Below are 16688 nucleotides of genomic sequence, written 5' to 3'. Positions count from 1 at the left end.
GGTGACCAACTTCTCAGAAAATTGGATATCATAGGGGGGGAAAATTAAGTGCTTTTTATTTCTTTTAAAGACATTGAAAAAGCTCATCTTAAAGCATGCTACATACTATTTTGTTCAGAAGAATGTATTCTTCAAAAGGCTGCTAGCTAATAGCTTAGAAAGCTTGATAAAACTGATAGTGATGTTGAAATAATGATTCTGGCCAGGGTCAATGAAAATGTTTATCTGTAAAAAATAATTGTTTGCCATGTTTACATGGTACCAAAGCTCACTCACAGATTGTTTGTTAGTCACAAAGCAACAAACGTACCTGTACATCCCTTCAGGGACCAGGCTGTCAGTGGTCCAACTAGCATCTTAGTGGGATGACTCCCCACGGGCCTCCTGATGTGGTGAATATGGAGCAAACAGCATCTGCTGTGAAACAGCCTCACAAAAATGTTTAGCCCGAATTTAAGATCTAACAGTTAATAGGAATCACAGTGTCTAGAAAAATAAATCAGACATCACCATGAAGCGCCATCAGACATATGCATAATGTAAGGGCGTTCTATAATACAGTCCTCCTTGTCTCTTTAAAAACTCAGTGTCGGGGAAACGTGTGGTTGGAGTTGTTACTGAGATTTAGCAACAATAATAAACAAATGCCATTAATGATTCTTGATTGGATTCTGGTTTGAAAAAAGCTATAGGAGATATTTGGAAAACAATTAGAGAATTTGATTTAGGACCTGATACTGCATAATATTAAGGGATCATTATTTTCGTTAGGTGCAATAATGGAACAGAATTTTTTAGGTGTCTGCTGCAACACTTAAGGGTGAAATGTCATGATGTCTGTAATTTAATTTGAAATATTGCAACAAAAATATTCAGGATATGAAGCAAGGGCAAAATGTTAGCAATAATTGAAAGTATGGCCATTCATTGTTACTTTTTTCCCCCCTCTTTTCATGTATATTTGAAATTCTCCGTAATGGAAAATTGAAATGGAAAGAATTTAATTGCCACTATTTATGGAAGCTGAATGACCTTAGACAAGTTGTTGAAGGTCTCTGAGGTCTTTTTTTCCTTACTGAAGAAAAGAGGAAATCTCTAATTCATTGTATGACTGTATGAATTAAGAGTTACATTTCCAACATGCTTCGCACAGTGCTAAGCATCTAGTGAATGTTCAATAAAGGCTCTGTCTCCTACCTTTCTCCATTAAAGCAGCCTTGACTCTAATAGTGGCTCCAAGTTGTAAATCTATCATAAAACTAAACTATTTTAAAAAATCTTCAATTCTTAGAAGCCAACCACTTCTAGCATTGTCTATTTAAATTATCTAAACATACAATTGAATCAAAGAATTGATATTTGAAACAATATTGGCATACTGTTTGCTATGTATAAATTTAGCCAGAGTTTTTTTAAGGTGAGATAGCCAGCTGGTAAGGAGAGGTAAAAAGGTATAAAAGGGTACATCAATAATAGTGCTTTAGCTATTGGCCCTAAGGATCAAGACCCTTAAAAATATTGTAGCCTAGCACTAAATACGACGTTACTTCTGAGACTTGTTCCTATGGAAATGGCCTCTAAATATGGGGGGTGGGTATGTAATATACAATAAATATGCATGTAATGTACAATAAAGAGATGCTCATTTTCAATTGAGGTTGGTAGAGACATGTTTTTCCCATCTCATTTTTCTCACACACTTTCTTTCATTTGTATTCATTATATTTTATATTATGTTCAGAAAGGAGACCATGGATGTTGTTCCATATACATGTATAATTTTTTTTATCTCATAAATTTTTTAATTGACAAAACTATTTTCTTTTTAATTTATCCTAAACTGTGAAGAGTGGACTTCTTCCTGAAATAGTCATGGTTTAAGTGGAATTATATAATAAAAAGTAGCATATGCCGAAACCTGTTTGGCTCAGTGGATAGAGCTTTGGCCTGCGGACTGAAAGGTCCCAGATTTGATTCTGGTCAAGGGCACATATGTTGGATGTGGGCACATCCCCAGTAGGGGGTGTGCAGGAGGCAGCTGATCGATGATGATTCTCTCTCATTGATGTTTCTAACTCTCTCTCTCTCTTTCTCTCTCCCTTCCTCTCTGTAAAAAAATCAATAAAATATATTTTTTAAAAGTAGCATAATGTCTTTTAAAGATTACTTTGTTTTGTTAAAGTATAATTTTCAAAAAATATAAATTTATAATCAGAATCTATAAAGTGGACACATGTAAGACATTTTTGTTAACTCGAGTTGATACTGAAACTAGTAGGAAAATGTGTCCAGTTCAAAGAGTATTTAAGAAGTAGGGTATTTATAGATCATTTAACAAAGAAATGTTACAGATCATTTAACAAAGATGATTTCTGAGTCTGATTTTTAAAAATTGGTTTATGTTCAAGAGGTATAATCTTAGAGATTATCTATTTTATTAGATAGAAGTTATTTGCATCTCTCTTGAACAAAAACTCTATTGAACAGAAATTATTTGCATTTCTATTAAACAAAAAAACTTTCGAGTCTGATAATTTTCTTGACAAAGAAATGGATGTTAGTGGCACTAAACAATTCTTCAAGGATATATTTTTCTTAAGCAAAATAATTACAAATGCAAAAATAATATAAGACAGAGTAGAGATGAAAATTTTAATGAAATGCAAAGAATCTAGAAGGACCAAAACATTGTAAAAAAAAAAAAAAAAAAAAAGAACAAAGTTGTAGGGTTTGGATTACTTGATTTCAAGTGTTGTTACATTAATCAAGAGAACATTTTTTTCTGTCAGCTTCCTTATTTTTAACTCTGTCGTGTATAATTCCTTTTGCATATCATGTTATTGTAGCATTTTACTCTTACAAAAGAGATATACTGTACATATTTATACTTCAACTAACTGATAGAATGTTAGCATATTTCCCTTTCAAGTAACTAAAGAATCTGTGATATCATTAGGGAATGAAGGAGGTTATACAATATGACATGTGGTGTTAGCATCTTTTAATTTTTGCATATACAGACACACATAAAAATTCTTGAATGATATACATCTAAGTGACAGTGGCCGTTGCCTTTGAGTTTTTAAGTTAATGGGTAAGTTTCCCTTCCTTCTGTGCACCTTTATGATTAATCTGACATTTTTACAATGAATTCAAATCCATTTCATAATCTGAAACAGAACAAAACTATTTTAATCCGAAAGGAAGAATGAAAGCTTCATTTTGTTTTTTTTAATAAAACGGCAGCTCTGCCTACCTGCTGTGTGTTAGTAATGTTGTATTTCCTGTCCCTCTTCTAGGGGTGAAGCTCAGCAGCCTTCTTGGTAAAAAGGGAAACTTGGAAAAACTCCAGAGCTACTGGGAAGTTGGATTTTTTCTGGGGGCCAGTGTCCTGGCCAATGACCACTTGAGAGTCATTCAAGCATCTGAAAAGCTTTTTAAACTGAAGACACCAGCATGGTAATAAACTGTTATGTGTTTGTGCAATTGTTTTTCAGCAACAGCTCCTATCGCTTCTTTCCAAATCGTTATATTTTTTGAACATACAATTAGATTATTTTATTTGCTTATAGAATAAAATGCAGAATATGCAGGGGGAAAAAAGTGATGTCTATAAGTAAAATGTGTTGGATATAGGATCTGATGATTTTGGACACAGGTGATGTCTGCCGGCTACCGGCTTAACCTGTCTCTCACATTGACCAACCCTCTAACCCAGTGCTACCCGCATAAATCATGCAGGAGCCTCAAACTTTACACCCACAAATCTAATCAGCAGGTTTACAGTTTCCATCTCAGCCTCCCAGGACTCTGCTCCAAATACATGCCCTTTGTTTCCTTGATGATTTAATCTCAGTTTGGGAATTACCATTCTTTTTACTTAGGGTTTACTGACATGTATTGGTGTTCTCTCTCTCTCTCTCTCTCTCTCTCTCTCTCTCTCTCTCTCTCTCTCTCTCTCTCTCTCTCTCTCTCTCTCTCTCTCTCTGTTTTTCTAATTTCAAATTGTTCTTGGCATGCACCCAAGTCTTATCATTATGTATGAGATGATTGGAAAGATGAAAACAAAATTCCATTTGCATTTAGGACTGTTTTTGAAAACAGTGCTAATTTTATTATGCATCACATGTAATGATTGATTACTAGCCATAAAGACTTTTAAAGGCTAACAATGATACTGAGAAAGGCTTAGAGCAGCTCTGAGCCCCACGCACTGACTTGTTTTTCTCAGAGGAAACATTTGAGGAGGTGACCACCCTGTTATATCTTCATACCTTCCTAAGGGATTTTCTCATTTTCAGCAAATCCTTCCCAGCATCACTCCCATTGTGATCTTTCTGACCTTCCCCCTCCACTGACATCCTTAAGTCAATATAGTTCAATGGTGCCTCAGCCTAAGGGATCAAATCCATCTCCTTGGCTTGGCAAACAAGGTTTGCCCTTAGTTATTCCAGCCTCAGTGTTTGTTACGCTGCTGTCCGTTCACACCGAACATGCCATACCACTTGAGAATGCCTCTTGCAGCACCCTTTTCCACCTGGGGACACTGGTGAATTCCATCTGCTCAAAATCAGACCCTGACCTATAACCCTTCCCCCTTCCAGATACAAGTTCATGGATATCATTGACACACGTGTGATTATTTCATCTCATGAAATTTTCTTCTTTCAATATTGTTAATCGTGTCTGTTTAGTATGAGCTTTGTTGATATTGATTGCATGGTGCTGTAGTACCTTTTACCTTCTGTCTCCTTAGCACTGTGCACAATGGAGAACAGACTTGTACTGTTAGTAGTATGTTCACAGAGGGCATTTGGCAAATGACATGAAATACACAAACTAATAAATGCATGTGTTAAATGTAGCCAAATTTGTTATTTCTTCAAAATAACCATTCTGGTGGTAGAGGAGGTCAAGACTGAAGCACAAGTTCAAAGAGATTTGGTTTTAGGTATCCTGCCTTCTGTTGACAAGAAAACAAACATTGTTTTATTCAATAGTAATCACCCTGAGACAGTGCCTAAGTTCCGGTTAAGTTAGTGTTAGCTTTCATGTTTATAGTTTACAGTGTGCTTGCATACCCATTATCTCATTATAATTGCCTTCTCATTTTTGGAGGTACCAGCTGTCTTATCAGATTTGGGGATTTTTGTGTAATATATAAGCTGAGTTGCTACAGGTAAAATAATGATCACTTATGAAGGGTCTACTTAGAAAAACTTTCTTAAGGAAGTATATTTTAAAATAAATGCATTCACCACTTCCTTGAATAGGATATAGGCATTATTTTAAAAGTCATGTTTTAAATAGATGTATCACACAGTCCAAGTTACTTAACCCTCTAAGCCTCAGTTTCTTCATCTTTAAAATAGGTATAAACCAGCCTGTTTTGCCATAAAATTTGGAGGTTTCTTTTCATAAGTTGTAAAGTGCACTTTCCCCCAAAAAAATTATTGTCTCTTAGTTCAGTAAGTCAAGACATCTCTTCAGACAAGACAAATGGGTACTTTTAATTCATTTTTGTGAAATTTAAATGAGATAATGTGTGACAGTCCATGACATATCATATATGATGGATGTTTGTTGAATCTGAATGCATAATTTTTAATGTCATATTTACATTTATAGAGTAAGACTGGAATACATGGGAACAGGTGGTTCTAAATTTGCCTCGTGTGTTTTATATCTTTTAATGTTTAGGTACCTCAAGTCTATTGTAGAGACAATTTTGATATATAAACATTTTGTGAAATTGACTACAGAGCAGCCTGTGGCTATACAGGAACTTGTGGACTTCTGGATGGACTTCCTGGTCGAGGCCACAAAGACAGATGTTACTGTAGTTAGGTTTCCAGTGAGTACAAACTCTAATTATAGTTCTATCTTGTTTCTTTCATTTAAAGTTTATCTTGCATTGTGGTTGTAATAGTTCTATATGCTGATTTTTATGCCCTAAAACAACAGTTATATGGTTAATACATTTATTTTCTGCACACTGATTTGCTTTAGCTTACTTTTTAAAATAACTTTTCAAATGCAGAGACATTAGATACATTTTTATATTTTGCCATGAAATTTGGATGTTTCTTTTCATAAGTTGTAAAGTGCACTTTCCCAAGAAAATATTGTCTCTTAGTTCAGCAAGTCAAGACATCTCTTCAGACCAGGTAGATGGGTAATTTTGTTCCGACTCCAGCTTTGTTGACATTGTCATCAATATCAGTTGCCATTATTGTGGTGAAAAGTGTCAGGTTTACCTGCGCTGTTATTCCATCTCCGGCACCCATTATCCACATGAGTCAGAGTTAAATGTAGTATCCACAATCACTCTTTACAATGCTTTAGAAGATCATGGGAAATGATGACTTGTAGGTTTGGGCCTGCAGCTAATTTTGGCTAGTCTCTATCAAACTTTATTTTATATATATATATATATATATACATATATATATGCATGTATGTATATATGTATGTATGTATATGTGTTTGTGTGTCATATATATATATATATATATATATATATATATATATAATGGACACACAAACACTTTAAAAGATATATTGCTCGTCTTCTCAGCCAGTGCCATCCCCACCCTGATAGCTCTCAGAATACCATGTAGGGGTGTCGAACTCAATCAGAGAAGGGGCCAAAATCTAAAATCCAGCCTAAATCGCGGGCCGAATGGTTTACTGAACAGTCATAAACTGTCATTGTGATGGAAACGCAGCCGAGTGCAGTGATGACAGCGCGGTGCGGGCCACATTGCAAGGCCTGGCGGGACGGATTTGGCCCACGGGCCTTGTGTTTGACACATGTGATCTAAAGCAATATGTAGCTTTAGCATCCAATGCAAGAATTTATGGCGATTCACTGTGTGCATAAATCTCTTCTCACATCAAAGGGATGCCATACCTCTCTCTGTTTGAGCTCCTAGTCTCAATCTCCCACACCCAGAGGTGGTGACAACCCAGTTCTTTTCACAAAATCTTGTTCTGTAGTTCTTGTTGATAGCATCATCTGTTTGATTTAATTAAATCAATTGCCGGCATTAACAGGCTTTCTTTACTCTTGTTTTCAGATGAAGCTTTAAACGCAGCAGGAGCTTTAGTTGAAAAGCCTTTCATATTAAAACACTTAACTTTATTTTCTAGCCTAGATTATGCGTAGCTAGGAAAGCACTTATCTCAGGGCGAGCTGGCAGCTTGCCTTGAGCTGGTGCGCTGATGCTGGTAAATGTGGTGGTGAGAGAAGACAGCACAGACCTAAGTATTTAATTATTGACTATTTACTTGATCTACTAGAAAATTAGCTGTGAGAGGAAAGCACTCATATTAGCTGTTCTGATCTGATTTAAATTAGCTTAATATGAATCAGTCTGTCATAATGTGAATGTAAAAAATAAAACCAGAAAATATGAAGAGAGAAGTTAGTAGAATATAAGTGTGTAGTCCAAGTGAGAGAGGTCTTCTTAAGCCAAAAACAGGACTTGTAAACCTGAAAGGCAAATATTGACCAATTTGATTTCATTAAAAATTCAAATTTTTGCTCAGTATGAAACACCATAAACATGGCAAATGCAAGACAGGAAAACAATACTTAATACTAATGTTGCCAAAATGATCAATTTCCCTAATATGCAAAAAACCTTAACCAATTCCTAATTTATACACAAAAGAAATACGGGCAAATCATGTGAAGAGAAAATTAACCTATTAACCGAGTGGGACGTATAAATACGTCAAATGAAAACCATATCAGGAACGGGTAGGACGTATTAATACGTCCTGGAAATATATGTTGCGCCCTGAGAGGGACGGTATATATTTTTTGTAATCTTTATAATTGTTTGTAAAATTTATAATTTTTTAATTCTATGTTTCCATTTTTTGTTGGTATTCTTTTCTATTTTTTTGTAATTTTGTATTTTCCTTTGTGCTTTATATATAAATAAACGAAAAAAATATATATATATCATTTATTTTAATTAAGTATAAATAAAAATAATAATAATATGAAATTACGTCCTCCAGGCGTGACGTACTGACACGTCCTAGTGAAAGAGTACGTGCCCATTACAAGTTGCATACTTAAAAAGGGAACTCCCCGGTTAACAGGTTAATTAATATAACTGAGTAGTCAAATAAAGGGGGGGAAATGGGACACCATTATACCTATGCTGTTTTGCACATGTGCAGCTATATCTGTAGGACAAATTCCCAGAAGTGGAATAGATTAATATTCACGCTGCCCTCCCATAGGGATTGTATCATTTGACATAACCACCATCAACATATTGCTTTCCCAAAGTCTCTCCAAAAAGTGTATTGTCAGAGTTAAACTTCTGCTAAATTCATAGATGAAAAATGGTATATTGGGGTAGTTTTAATTAGTGTTCCTCTTATTATGTGTAAGGATGTGCATATGTGTAAGATCATGCGTTTAAAAGACCACTCAGTGATTTTTTTAAAAAAGAAGGATTTGTTGCCACTATTTAAAAATAAAGAGTTGAAAAAAATAAAAAATAAAATAAAATAAAAGAGTTGGATCTTCAGTACTGTACTTCCTATGATGGAGTAAGTGATATTGGTATTGCTAAAAAATACCTATGAAATCTGGACAAAATGCTCAAAACAGTTATTTGGAGGCATGAAACAGCTATTATCACAGTACTACAATCCTTGGAATTGAGTCCCACTTTCATCCATTAGTTTTCCCCCCCAGGGTCATTTTTCTGGCTGCAACCCAAGGAAGTGGAGCCTGGTTGGGAATGACATTCTCAGTGGGCAGAGCAGAAACCTATCAGTGTTTGGGGCTCTAGGGCAGCTGAATATGAGGGGCAGGCAAAGTTGGAAAAGAGGGATCCTTGAAGAATGAAACCCAGGATTCTGCCTGGCTATTTCAGATAGTGTGAAAAAGGGTAAGCATGTTGTCAATAAACACAACTATAAATCAGTGTTTGACTAAAATTAGGTTTTGGATGAGACCCATATGGTATAAATAAACCTTATAAAGGTAAGTTCTCTTGCTGTTTAAGAGATCCTGACCTGAAGTGGCAGAGAACATCCTTTGGAAGGCTGAAAGCTGAGGAGATACTCCAGAGCTTAAACCATGCAGGGATAAGCAGTTGGACTTTGGGCCAAGCTAGAGTGATGAGACCTTGGTGAACTCCCTCAGTCCTTAGTTGATGCATAGAAACCCAAGCCCTAGGAGTAACTGCAAAACTAAAATGGACCACCCTAACAAAACCAGAATAAAAATAAGGCCCGATAGGATCAAGTTGATACAATGGTATTTAACTGCTAACTAGGAAAAAAAAATCTCTGGAAAGATATAATTCAAAGTATCTGCAGTGTCATTCAGATTTAATCAAAGATTACTAGGTATGTTAAGAAACAGGAAAAAGTAACTGATAATGAAGAGCTAAGACAGCCAATAGAGGCAGATCCGGAGGTGATTCACATACTGGAAATACCAGATAAGGACTTTAAATAACATAATGATCATGTTAATTAAATAAGAGGAAAAGACAGATAAAATGGTGAAAAGTGGAATATTTCAACTGAAAAATAAAGTTTATTAAAAATTCAAGTGGAAAATCAAGAGAATTCACATTAAACTCCAGACTTTCAACTGCTCTTAAAAAAAATGAAAGGGGCCTGGCCAGTATTGCTCAGTGGTTGAGTGCCAACCCATGAACCATATGCCGTGACTGTTCAATTCCCAGTCAAGGCATATGCCTGAGTTCCATACTCAATCCCCAGTATGGCATGCAGGACACAGCCAATCAATGTATCTTGCTCATCAATGCTTCTATCTTTCTATCCCTCTCCTTTCCTCTCTCTCTAAAATTAATAAAAACATTTTATTAAATAAAAGGGAATCTTAATAAATTAATTAATTAAAAAATGAAAGGGACTGGCAGTTTTTGACTGCATACTTTAAAAGCAACAATCTACAAAGCCAGCTAGCTGCTCCTATTTAAGATGTTGAATATAGTCCCATTCATCCTGCTTTTCTCATTTACCTGTCCCACCAGGCCCACTCTCTGCAATCATGGTTTCTTACCCAGGTACCACTGCATAGTGGGACCATATCAGTCATTGTGTCTTGTCATTTCCTTAGAGTAGCATTTTCTGTGGCTCACACTTATTAAGGCTGCAGTAGGTCTTGATTGAGGTGACAACATTATCCTTATTTTGAAGTGGATCTTTCTAAGACCAGTATGAGACTTACATTAGTAAGCAATTTAATTTGTGTCCATTTATCTCACTACTATATTTGTCTCATTCCTCCAAGAAAAACCATGACCCTGAGCAACAGAAAGCAGGTGTTAAGTTCTTTTGGGAAATGATTTTAATGGTTCCATCATTTATTATTAATTAGGTTCAGTTCAATTTATTTTTTTCTCTCACCTCTCTTCTGTGTATATTTTCTTTAATTCCTACATTAAAAAGTTAGGTGATCATCAACTCATCAACTAATGTCAGGAGAGAGGAAGTGGAGCCTGATAATTCAGTTAAATGTCTACTTTTTATAGGTTATTGGCCTTGCTCTCTTTCGTCCCACTTCAGATGCATAAAGTTAGCAGTTGACTGTAGTGTTAACCAGTATAAAAGACTAGAAACTAAAAGCGAAAATGTGTATACTATGGACTGAGTTCAATTATGATGATTTTATCAAATTGCTTCTTTTTGGGGGGGGAGAGTTCTTTCCTCAACTTTTCTTTGACCTCCAAAATGTATGCTACAAATCCCTCATATTTTGTCATTTCCAGGGCAGATCAAAGGGCTTAACAAATGTTAGATGATGATAATTGCAACCAGTGTTTATTCCCTATCCCAAGGCAGGAACACATAATTCAGATTTTATTTGTTAGAAATAGTGAGACACTAAACACAATTTAAGAAGACAGACGAGAACCTAGTGCTGTGCTTTTCTAAATGTTAAATAAGGTGCCCATGTAATTAGGGAATGAGGTATGTGCTCATTTGTCAGTGCAGTGACTTGGATGCTATTTGGGGATGGGAACCCAGCTTTTATTCCGTATTATTCCTTTCATTTCACAAGCACAAGGATACTCAGATTGGAGAGCACTATTTCTGTAAACCTTAGATTGAAAATTTATTTTCATTATTAACCAGTACTACTTACCTCTGTTGATTGGAATTTGGACTTTGATTTACCTGGTATGCTCCTGAGTCAGATTATAGGTTTTATTCCCTTCTGGGCTCTTACTCTGTGTTTATTTATGATATATTCTATCTTATTTTCATAACTAGAGCCTGACCAAGAATTCTTTATGCCCTTACAATTTTATAGTAAAGCATAAAGAAAATTTTGTTTTTCTAATCTCTTTTCTCTAGTTCCCTGTACTTTAACTTAAATTCTGTTATGCTAAATTTATTGTAAAGTAAGTACAGTGCGTTTGCAGTGTATGGCTGAGTTAATTTCTGACCCAGATTTTTGTCTAGGCTGCACTTTAGGTTAGAATGTATTGTGAATTTCTTTTTGATAGAGCCTTTTGCAGGATTTTTCCTTCATTTTTACTTGGGAAACCTTGCTTGATACAAGATCGTTTCTAAAAAGGCAATTATCTTGAATTTTAAGCAGTGGAGCAGAAAGAACTATTCCAGTTTCTCTACTAGTTAAGCATTTAGCTTTATTTTTTATTATTTTTAACATTCCTACTTAAGTCTGCATAGGAAAATTGAGCTAAGCAGGTGCCTTTGAACATCTGAGCACCTTTTAAATAAGGGCCTGTGTAGTTTTTAATGTTATTTGCTCCTAAAATGAAATATTAGTAATAATATAATACATCATGCACTCCTTCCATGGAGATTTTCAATTCACTTATCACATACCCCTCATATAGCTCCAAAACAAGAGCAAGTTTATTTTTCTCTTTTTTTTATCACAAGGTTATTATTAAAGACCAGAGGCCCATTGCACGATATTCGTGCAAGAATAGGCCTTCCTTCCCCTGGCTTCACTCCCAGCTGCCTGGGAGCCGGCAAGTCGGCACTATCTGGCCACCATGTCCCCGCTCCCTGGCCGCCTGGGAGCTGGCACCTCCTTGCTCCTGGGCCTCCCCAAGCCTGCAAGCCCCCTCTTCTGTCTAGAGCACCACAAGTTCCCTCTGCTGCTCCCTTTCCCCTCATAGTAGGCTTTACTCCACTTAGCACCTGCATATGCAAATTAACCTCAATCTTTGTTTGGTTGATTTGCATATTCACTCTGATTGGCTGTTGGCATACTGGAGTGATGGTTAATTTGCATGTTTCTCTTTTGTTAGGTAAAGTAGCAGTTGTATTATGAAGTCAGTGTGAACATATTTATTTCATACAGCTATATCCATTTCTTTGGTTTATATGTAAACTCTTTCAATAATAACCAAAATAATTTCTCAATCGATTTACATGGGTATAAAAACTGTACATCTTGATCATAGATATGTCAGTAGAAAACCTAAAAGTATGCAACATTCTATATATGGAGTCTTTTCCTTTCCTTGTACAGAATTATTTGTTTTATCACATTGCTGCCTTTCTTTGGCACATTTACATTTGTAGAAATTAAGTATGTATTGCCTGATAAATTAAAAACTTTTAAAAAGTACTATTAGTAGATTGATTGGTGATAGCCAAAAAAAATATATGGTCTTCAGAAATTTATTTCCAAGTTTTTTAGCAATAAAAGGTGATATATTATTTTGGAACTTATGATAGTTGTATAATACCATAAAGCAGAAGACTCATAGAATGGCAATAGTCAAAGCTTTAAATGGTTTATTCTAGCAGTGGACCCAGAACTTCATCCGATAACCAGTGCCTTGTCATTATGTCAGCTCTACATGGTTTGAATCCTAAGTCCCTAATATTAATTTATTTTGTTTTATGTTTTCAAGGTATTAATATTAGAACCAACCAAAATCTATCAGCCTTCATATTTGTCTATCAACAATGAAGTTGAGGAAAAGACAATATCGATTTGGCACGTGCTTCCTGATGACGAGGTAAATTGTGCAATTATTAAGATGAGTATTACTAGCGAAGGACTTACCCTTTCAGCAATTATATGTTTCAGAAGAATTTGCATTAATTAAGAAGAAATAGCTTGATTATATTATAAAATGTATTTATGCTAGGGGAGGGGCTGCTGGTTGAATCAACCACCATTGGCCAGTAATTTAATCAATCATGACTGTAATGGAGCCTCTGTAAAAACCCATAAGGACATGGTTCAGAGAGCTTCCAGACTGGGAAACACATGGAGATGTGGGCAGGGTGGCAGCCTAGAGAGAGCACGGGAACTCCATGGCCTGTCCCACATGCCTTACCCTATTCATCTCTTCCATCTGGCTGTTCCTGAGTGATATCCTTTTAGACTAATCCAATAATCTAGTAAATAAAATGTTTTCCTGCCTTCAGTAATCTGCTCTAGCAAATTAATCAAACCCAGAGAAGGAGTTATTGAAAGTTCAGATCTATAGCTGCCATGATGGCATCATTCCAAGTGTAACTGACCAGAAACAAAGTTAATACTAACTAGTAAAACTGTTTACATGTTGATAACATTGTTTTAAAGTGTCCATTGTTTTATTCACATTATTTTAAAGTATATGGATATATATCATATATCAGTAGAGTAGACACCCAGTTGAAACCACAAAAACTAAAGGAGGTTAGGAGAGGTAAGCATGATTATCTGGAAGAGGAGATTTTTCAAAGGCTTGATTGGAAAGAGCAAGGTTGTCCAAGGACACTTGGAAACAGAATGGAGCTAAAGGAATTAGTAATTAGCAAGGCCCCGGAAAATGAGTGGAGAGCCAGAAGTATTTGGAAGACACAAAAAGAACAGAAATTAAACCAAAGATTTTTGGGAAATGATTACTATTTCTAGCTTGTGGTCATTATTTTTCCTTTCTGGAGGTTCTTCATTCAGTAAAGTTAGCCTTGTATTGATTCGCTTATGTTTTGCAACTATTGTAGAGACAGTTTTATGTTATGCTAAGAACTAAACATAATAGGGTAGAAGTGAATGCATGAAGGCTTAAAGATTTCATTGTCAATTGTCTTTTCTTATCTTTTGATCAAGAAGAATTTCTGCATTTGCATATTGCTCATTTCCTGTTACCTCTAGTGCTAAAAATTCTTCTTGTACAAAATTGTAAGCTTTCTTAAGTCAGTTTCTGTTTTGAACCTGCCAGTTTCTTTGCAAACCCTAGTTTTATCCATTCAATAGCACTGCCATTTTCTCTGTTTTTAAAAACAGAAGTGCTACAACTGAAATGAGGACAAGCAATAAAAATAAGATCACTTTGTTATTATTGTTAGTTTAAAACAACTGTAATAACTATAAATAATAGATAGCAACAGGTTTAATACATCTTATGTTAAGCAGGAAATGGATTGTTTTTGTCATGGAATGTTAAATTTTTTTCTAGAAGTAGAATAACAGAGAATGTTGCTTTTCATCTATCATATTTATTTTGTTACTTCCTCTCTCAGTGTTTTCATTCTAACTCTGGAATGAAGTTACATGAGCTAGTATTTAACCTCTTTTTGCAACTTTAAAAACTTTAAGATCATTACCCGAATTCCCAAGAGTTCAGGGACTCTCAGAGAGTTATTCTACACTCAGAGGCAAAATTAATTGAAATCCCAATCTTTTATTTGTTCTCCCTTTGTTCAATAGGTGGTTACTGCTTAAGTAAGTAAGTTAGTACTTGAAGTTAGTACTTGAAGAAAGTCTGCACATGACCATGAAAGAAAAACCTAGATTGAGGAAGAGAAGTTTTTTGCAAGATACTTTAAATGCTTGTTATTTAAAATCCCCACCCCACCCCACCTCCCAACCCCCGTTTAGGTTTGAGGATTAAGCACTTCCATCCTCTCTGATGGCTTCTCAGACAACAGGGACCCAATGGAGTAGGATGTGCTGACCTAACTCCAGCTCCAGCTCCAGCCATGGCCATTCTGAGAAGACCTAGAATTTAGGAGGGGAATATGTTTACCTAGGAGTATAGATTTTGATAATATGATGTTCTCACCCCTCAAAGATACTTTTAACTACAAAACCCCCAACTAAAAGTGGCTTAAGTAATAAGGAAATGTTATCTCATATTACAAGAACTTCTGAGATGGGTTCATTCTGGGGCTGATTTCAGTGGCTTGACGGGATCAGAATTCTCAGTTGGCTTTTCTGCATGCTCTTGGTTTCTCACTCATGGTCTTAAATAGCATCTCTAGCATCACTTGACACAGACCAAATCCAAAGGAGGAGGGTCAGGCTCTTTCCTTATGCAAAAAGTTGCATCAGATGACCATGCCTAAACCAACCACCAGCAAGGGAAATGGACTTACTGTGGCTGATGTAGACTAATCAGTTTCACTGTCCCTAAGCGTTGTCACCTGAGCTGCACAAATTCATATTTTGTTAGCAAAGAAGAGAGGGAAGGGCCATTGCCTAGGGCACCAATAATGACTCACAGAATATAATTGCTGCCACCTTACCTCAATATTATTATAATTCCTGGTTCCTGTTCTTGCCCTAGCTGTGGCACGGGAGCTGAGGCCAAGCAGTTCCTAGAAAATAGGGCTTGTGCTGATTAAATAAGGTTGAGTGTTGGTTTGGGCCTTGTTGGTGTTAAATAGCACTCCAGCTCTCCCTCTGGTGTCCCTTTCCCCCTGGTTCCCAGAAGGGCCCAGGAGCCTTTTACCTCACCTGTTTGGCTCTGTGACTCACCAGCGCCTCCTTGTGGAGAGTCCACTAGCAAGGGAAGTGGAGAGAGGCCTTATTCCAGATCCCTTCATCTCCCTCTTTACTCCACTGAAAGGAAAAATTCCCTGGCAGCACTTGGACCTTTCAGGAGCCTAACATTCTGAAATGCGGTGTTCCTTTCCTCTAAAACCAGCCCAATCAACCTGGGAAATCTCTCCGTGGCTGCTCCCAGAGCAGGGCTGATGGAAGATAGGTTTACCAGTGCCGTCTTGTTGGTGTTCGTCAGTTGCTGTGTTCAATTGCAGGTTTGCAGGCTCTGCACTGAACTCTGCACTCAACCCCGCCTCCTGATCCTGGGGTGGCCTTAGAACGAAACCGAGGTGCAGGCTGTTTGTCTAAGGCTGCCTTGTGTGCAAGTGGTGTGCAGGTTAACAGCTGCAGCTCCTGGGTTGCATATACTTATAGGTCACCTTTGGGCAATGGGATTTAGAAGCAATTTCCACATTACCAGCTGGAGCTGCAGGCTGCTATTTTATTTTAACTCCCCGGGCACTCTGGTGAAGAGAACCACATTCCAGGAGTCCCTTTCTGTGGCCTCTGCCTTTTCTGGGCTTTGTGCACAGCAACATCTGCTCTGTGGTAATTCAGGCCACATCCCTGTGACCTGATTGATGTGCATTGAAACTATTTTTTTTTTAGTAAATCTACCTCAGGCTTGACCGTCTATTTTTATTTTAAGTTACACGATCCTAGCAAATAGTAACTAGTTGTTGAACAAAACTTTGGTTCTTGACCCAACAACCTTTTCGTGCTGACACCTCAGCATGACAGAAAGCATCTCTCAGGTGACAACATGACAAAAAGCATCTTCTAGGCGACAAAGAAGAAAATGCCCAAATATGAGTCAGTCTTTCACTATACCTTGCATTGTTAACATCTCAGGAAATTGTGCTGTGAATATTTTCCT

The 16688-nt window shown here is 36.5% G+C and overlaps 1 protein-coding gene across 2 annotated transcripts in view; it reads left to right on the top strand.

Annotated features, from left to right (window-relative positions):
• The window catches only part of MAP3K5 (mitogen-activated protein kinase kinase kinase 5), a 156437-nt gene that overhangs the window by 83613 nt on the left and 56136 nt on the right, over positions 1–16688 (top strand). For both annotated transcript variants that reach the window (XM_036414285.2, XM_036414287.2), the window contains 3 exons: positions 3300–3459; positions 5701–5854; positions 12906–13013. In XM_036414285.2, coding sequence (XP_036270178.1) covers positions 3300–3459; positions 5701–5854; positions 12906–13013 — 422 coding nt within the window. The remainder of the gene's footprint in view (positions 1–3299; positions 3460–5700; positions 5855–12905; positions 13014–16688) is intronic.

Source organism: Pipistrellus kuhlii, unplaced genomic scaffold (assembly GCF_014108245.1).
Source record: "Pipistrellus kuhlii isolate mPipKuh1 unplaced genomic scaffold, mPipKuh1.p scaffold_m20_p_5, whole genome shotgun sequence".
Lineage (NCBI taxonomy): Eukaryota > Metazoa > Chordata > Mammalia > Chiroptera > Vespertilionidae > Pipistrellus > Pipistrellus kuhlii.
This window is presented reverse-complemented; position numbering and strand designations above follow the sequence as displayed.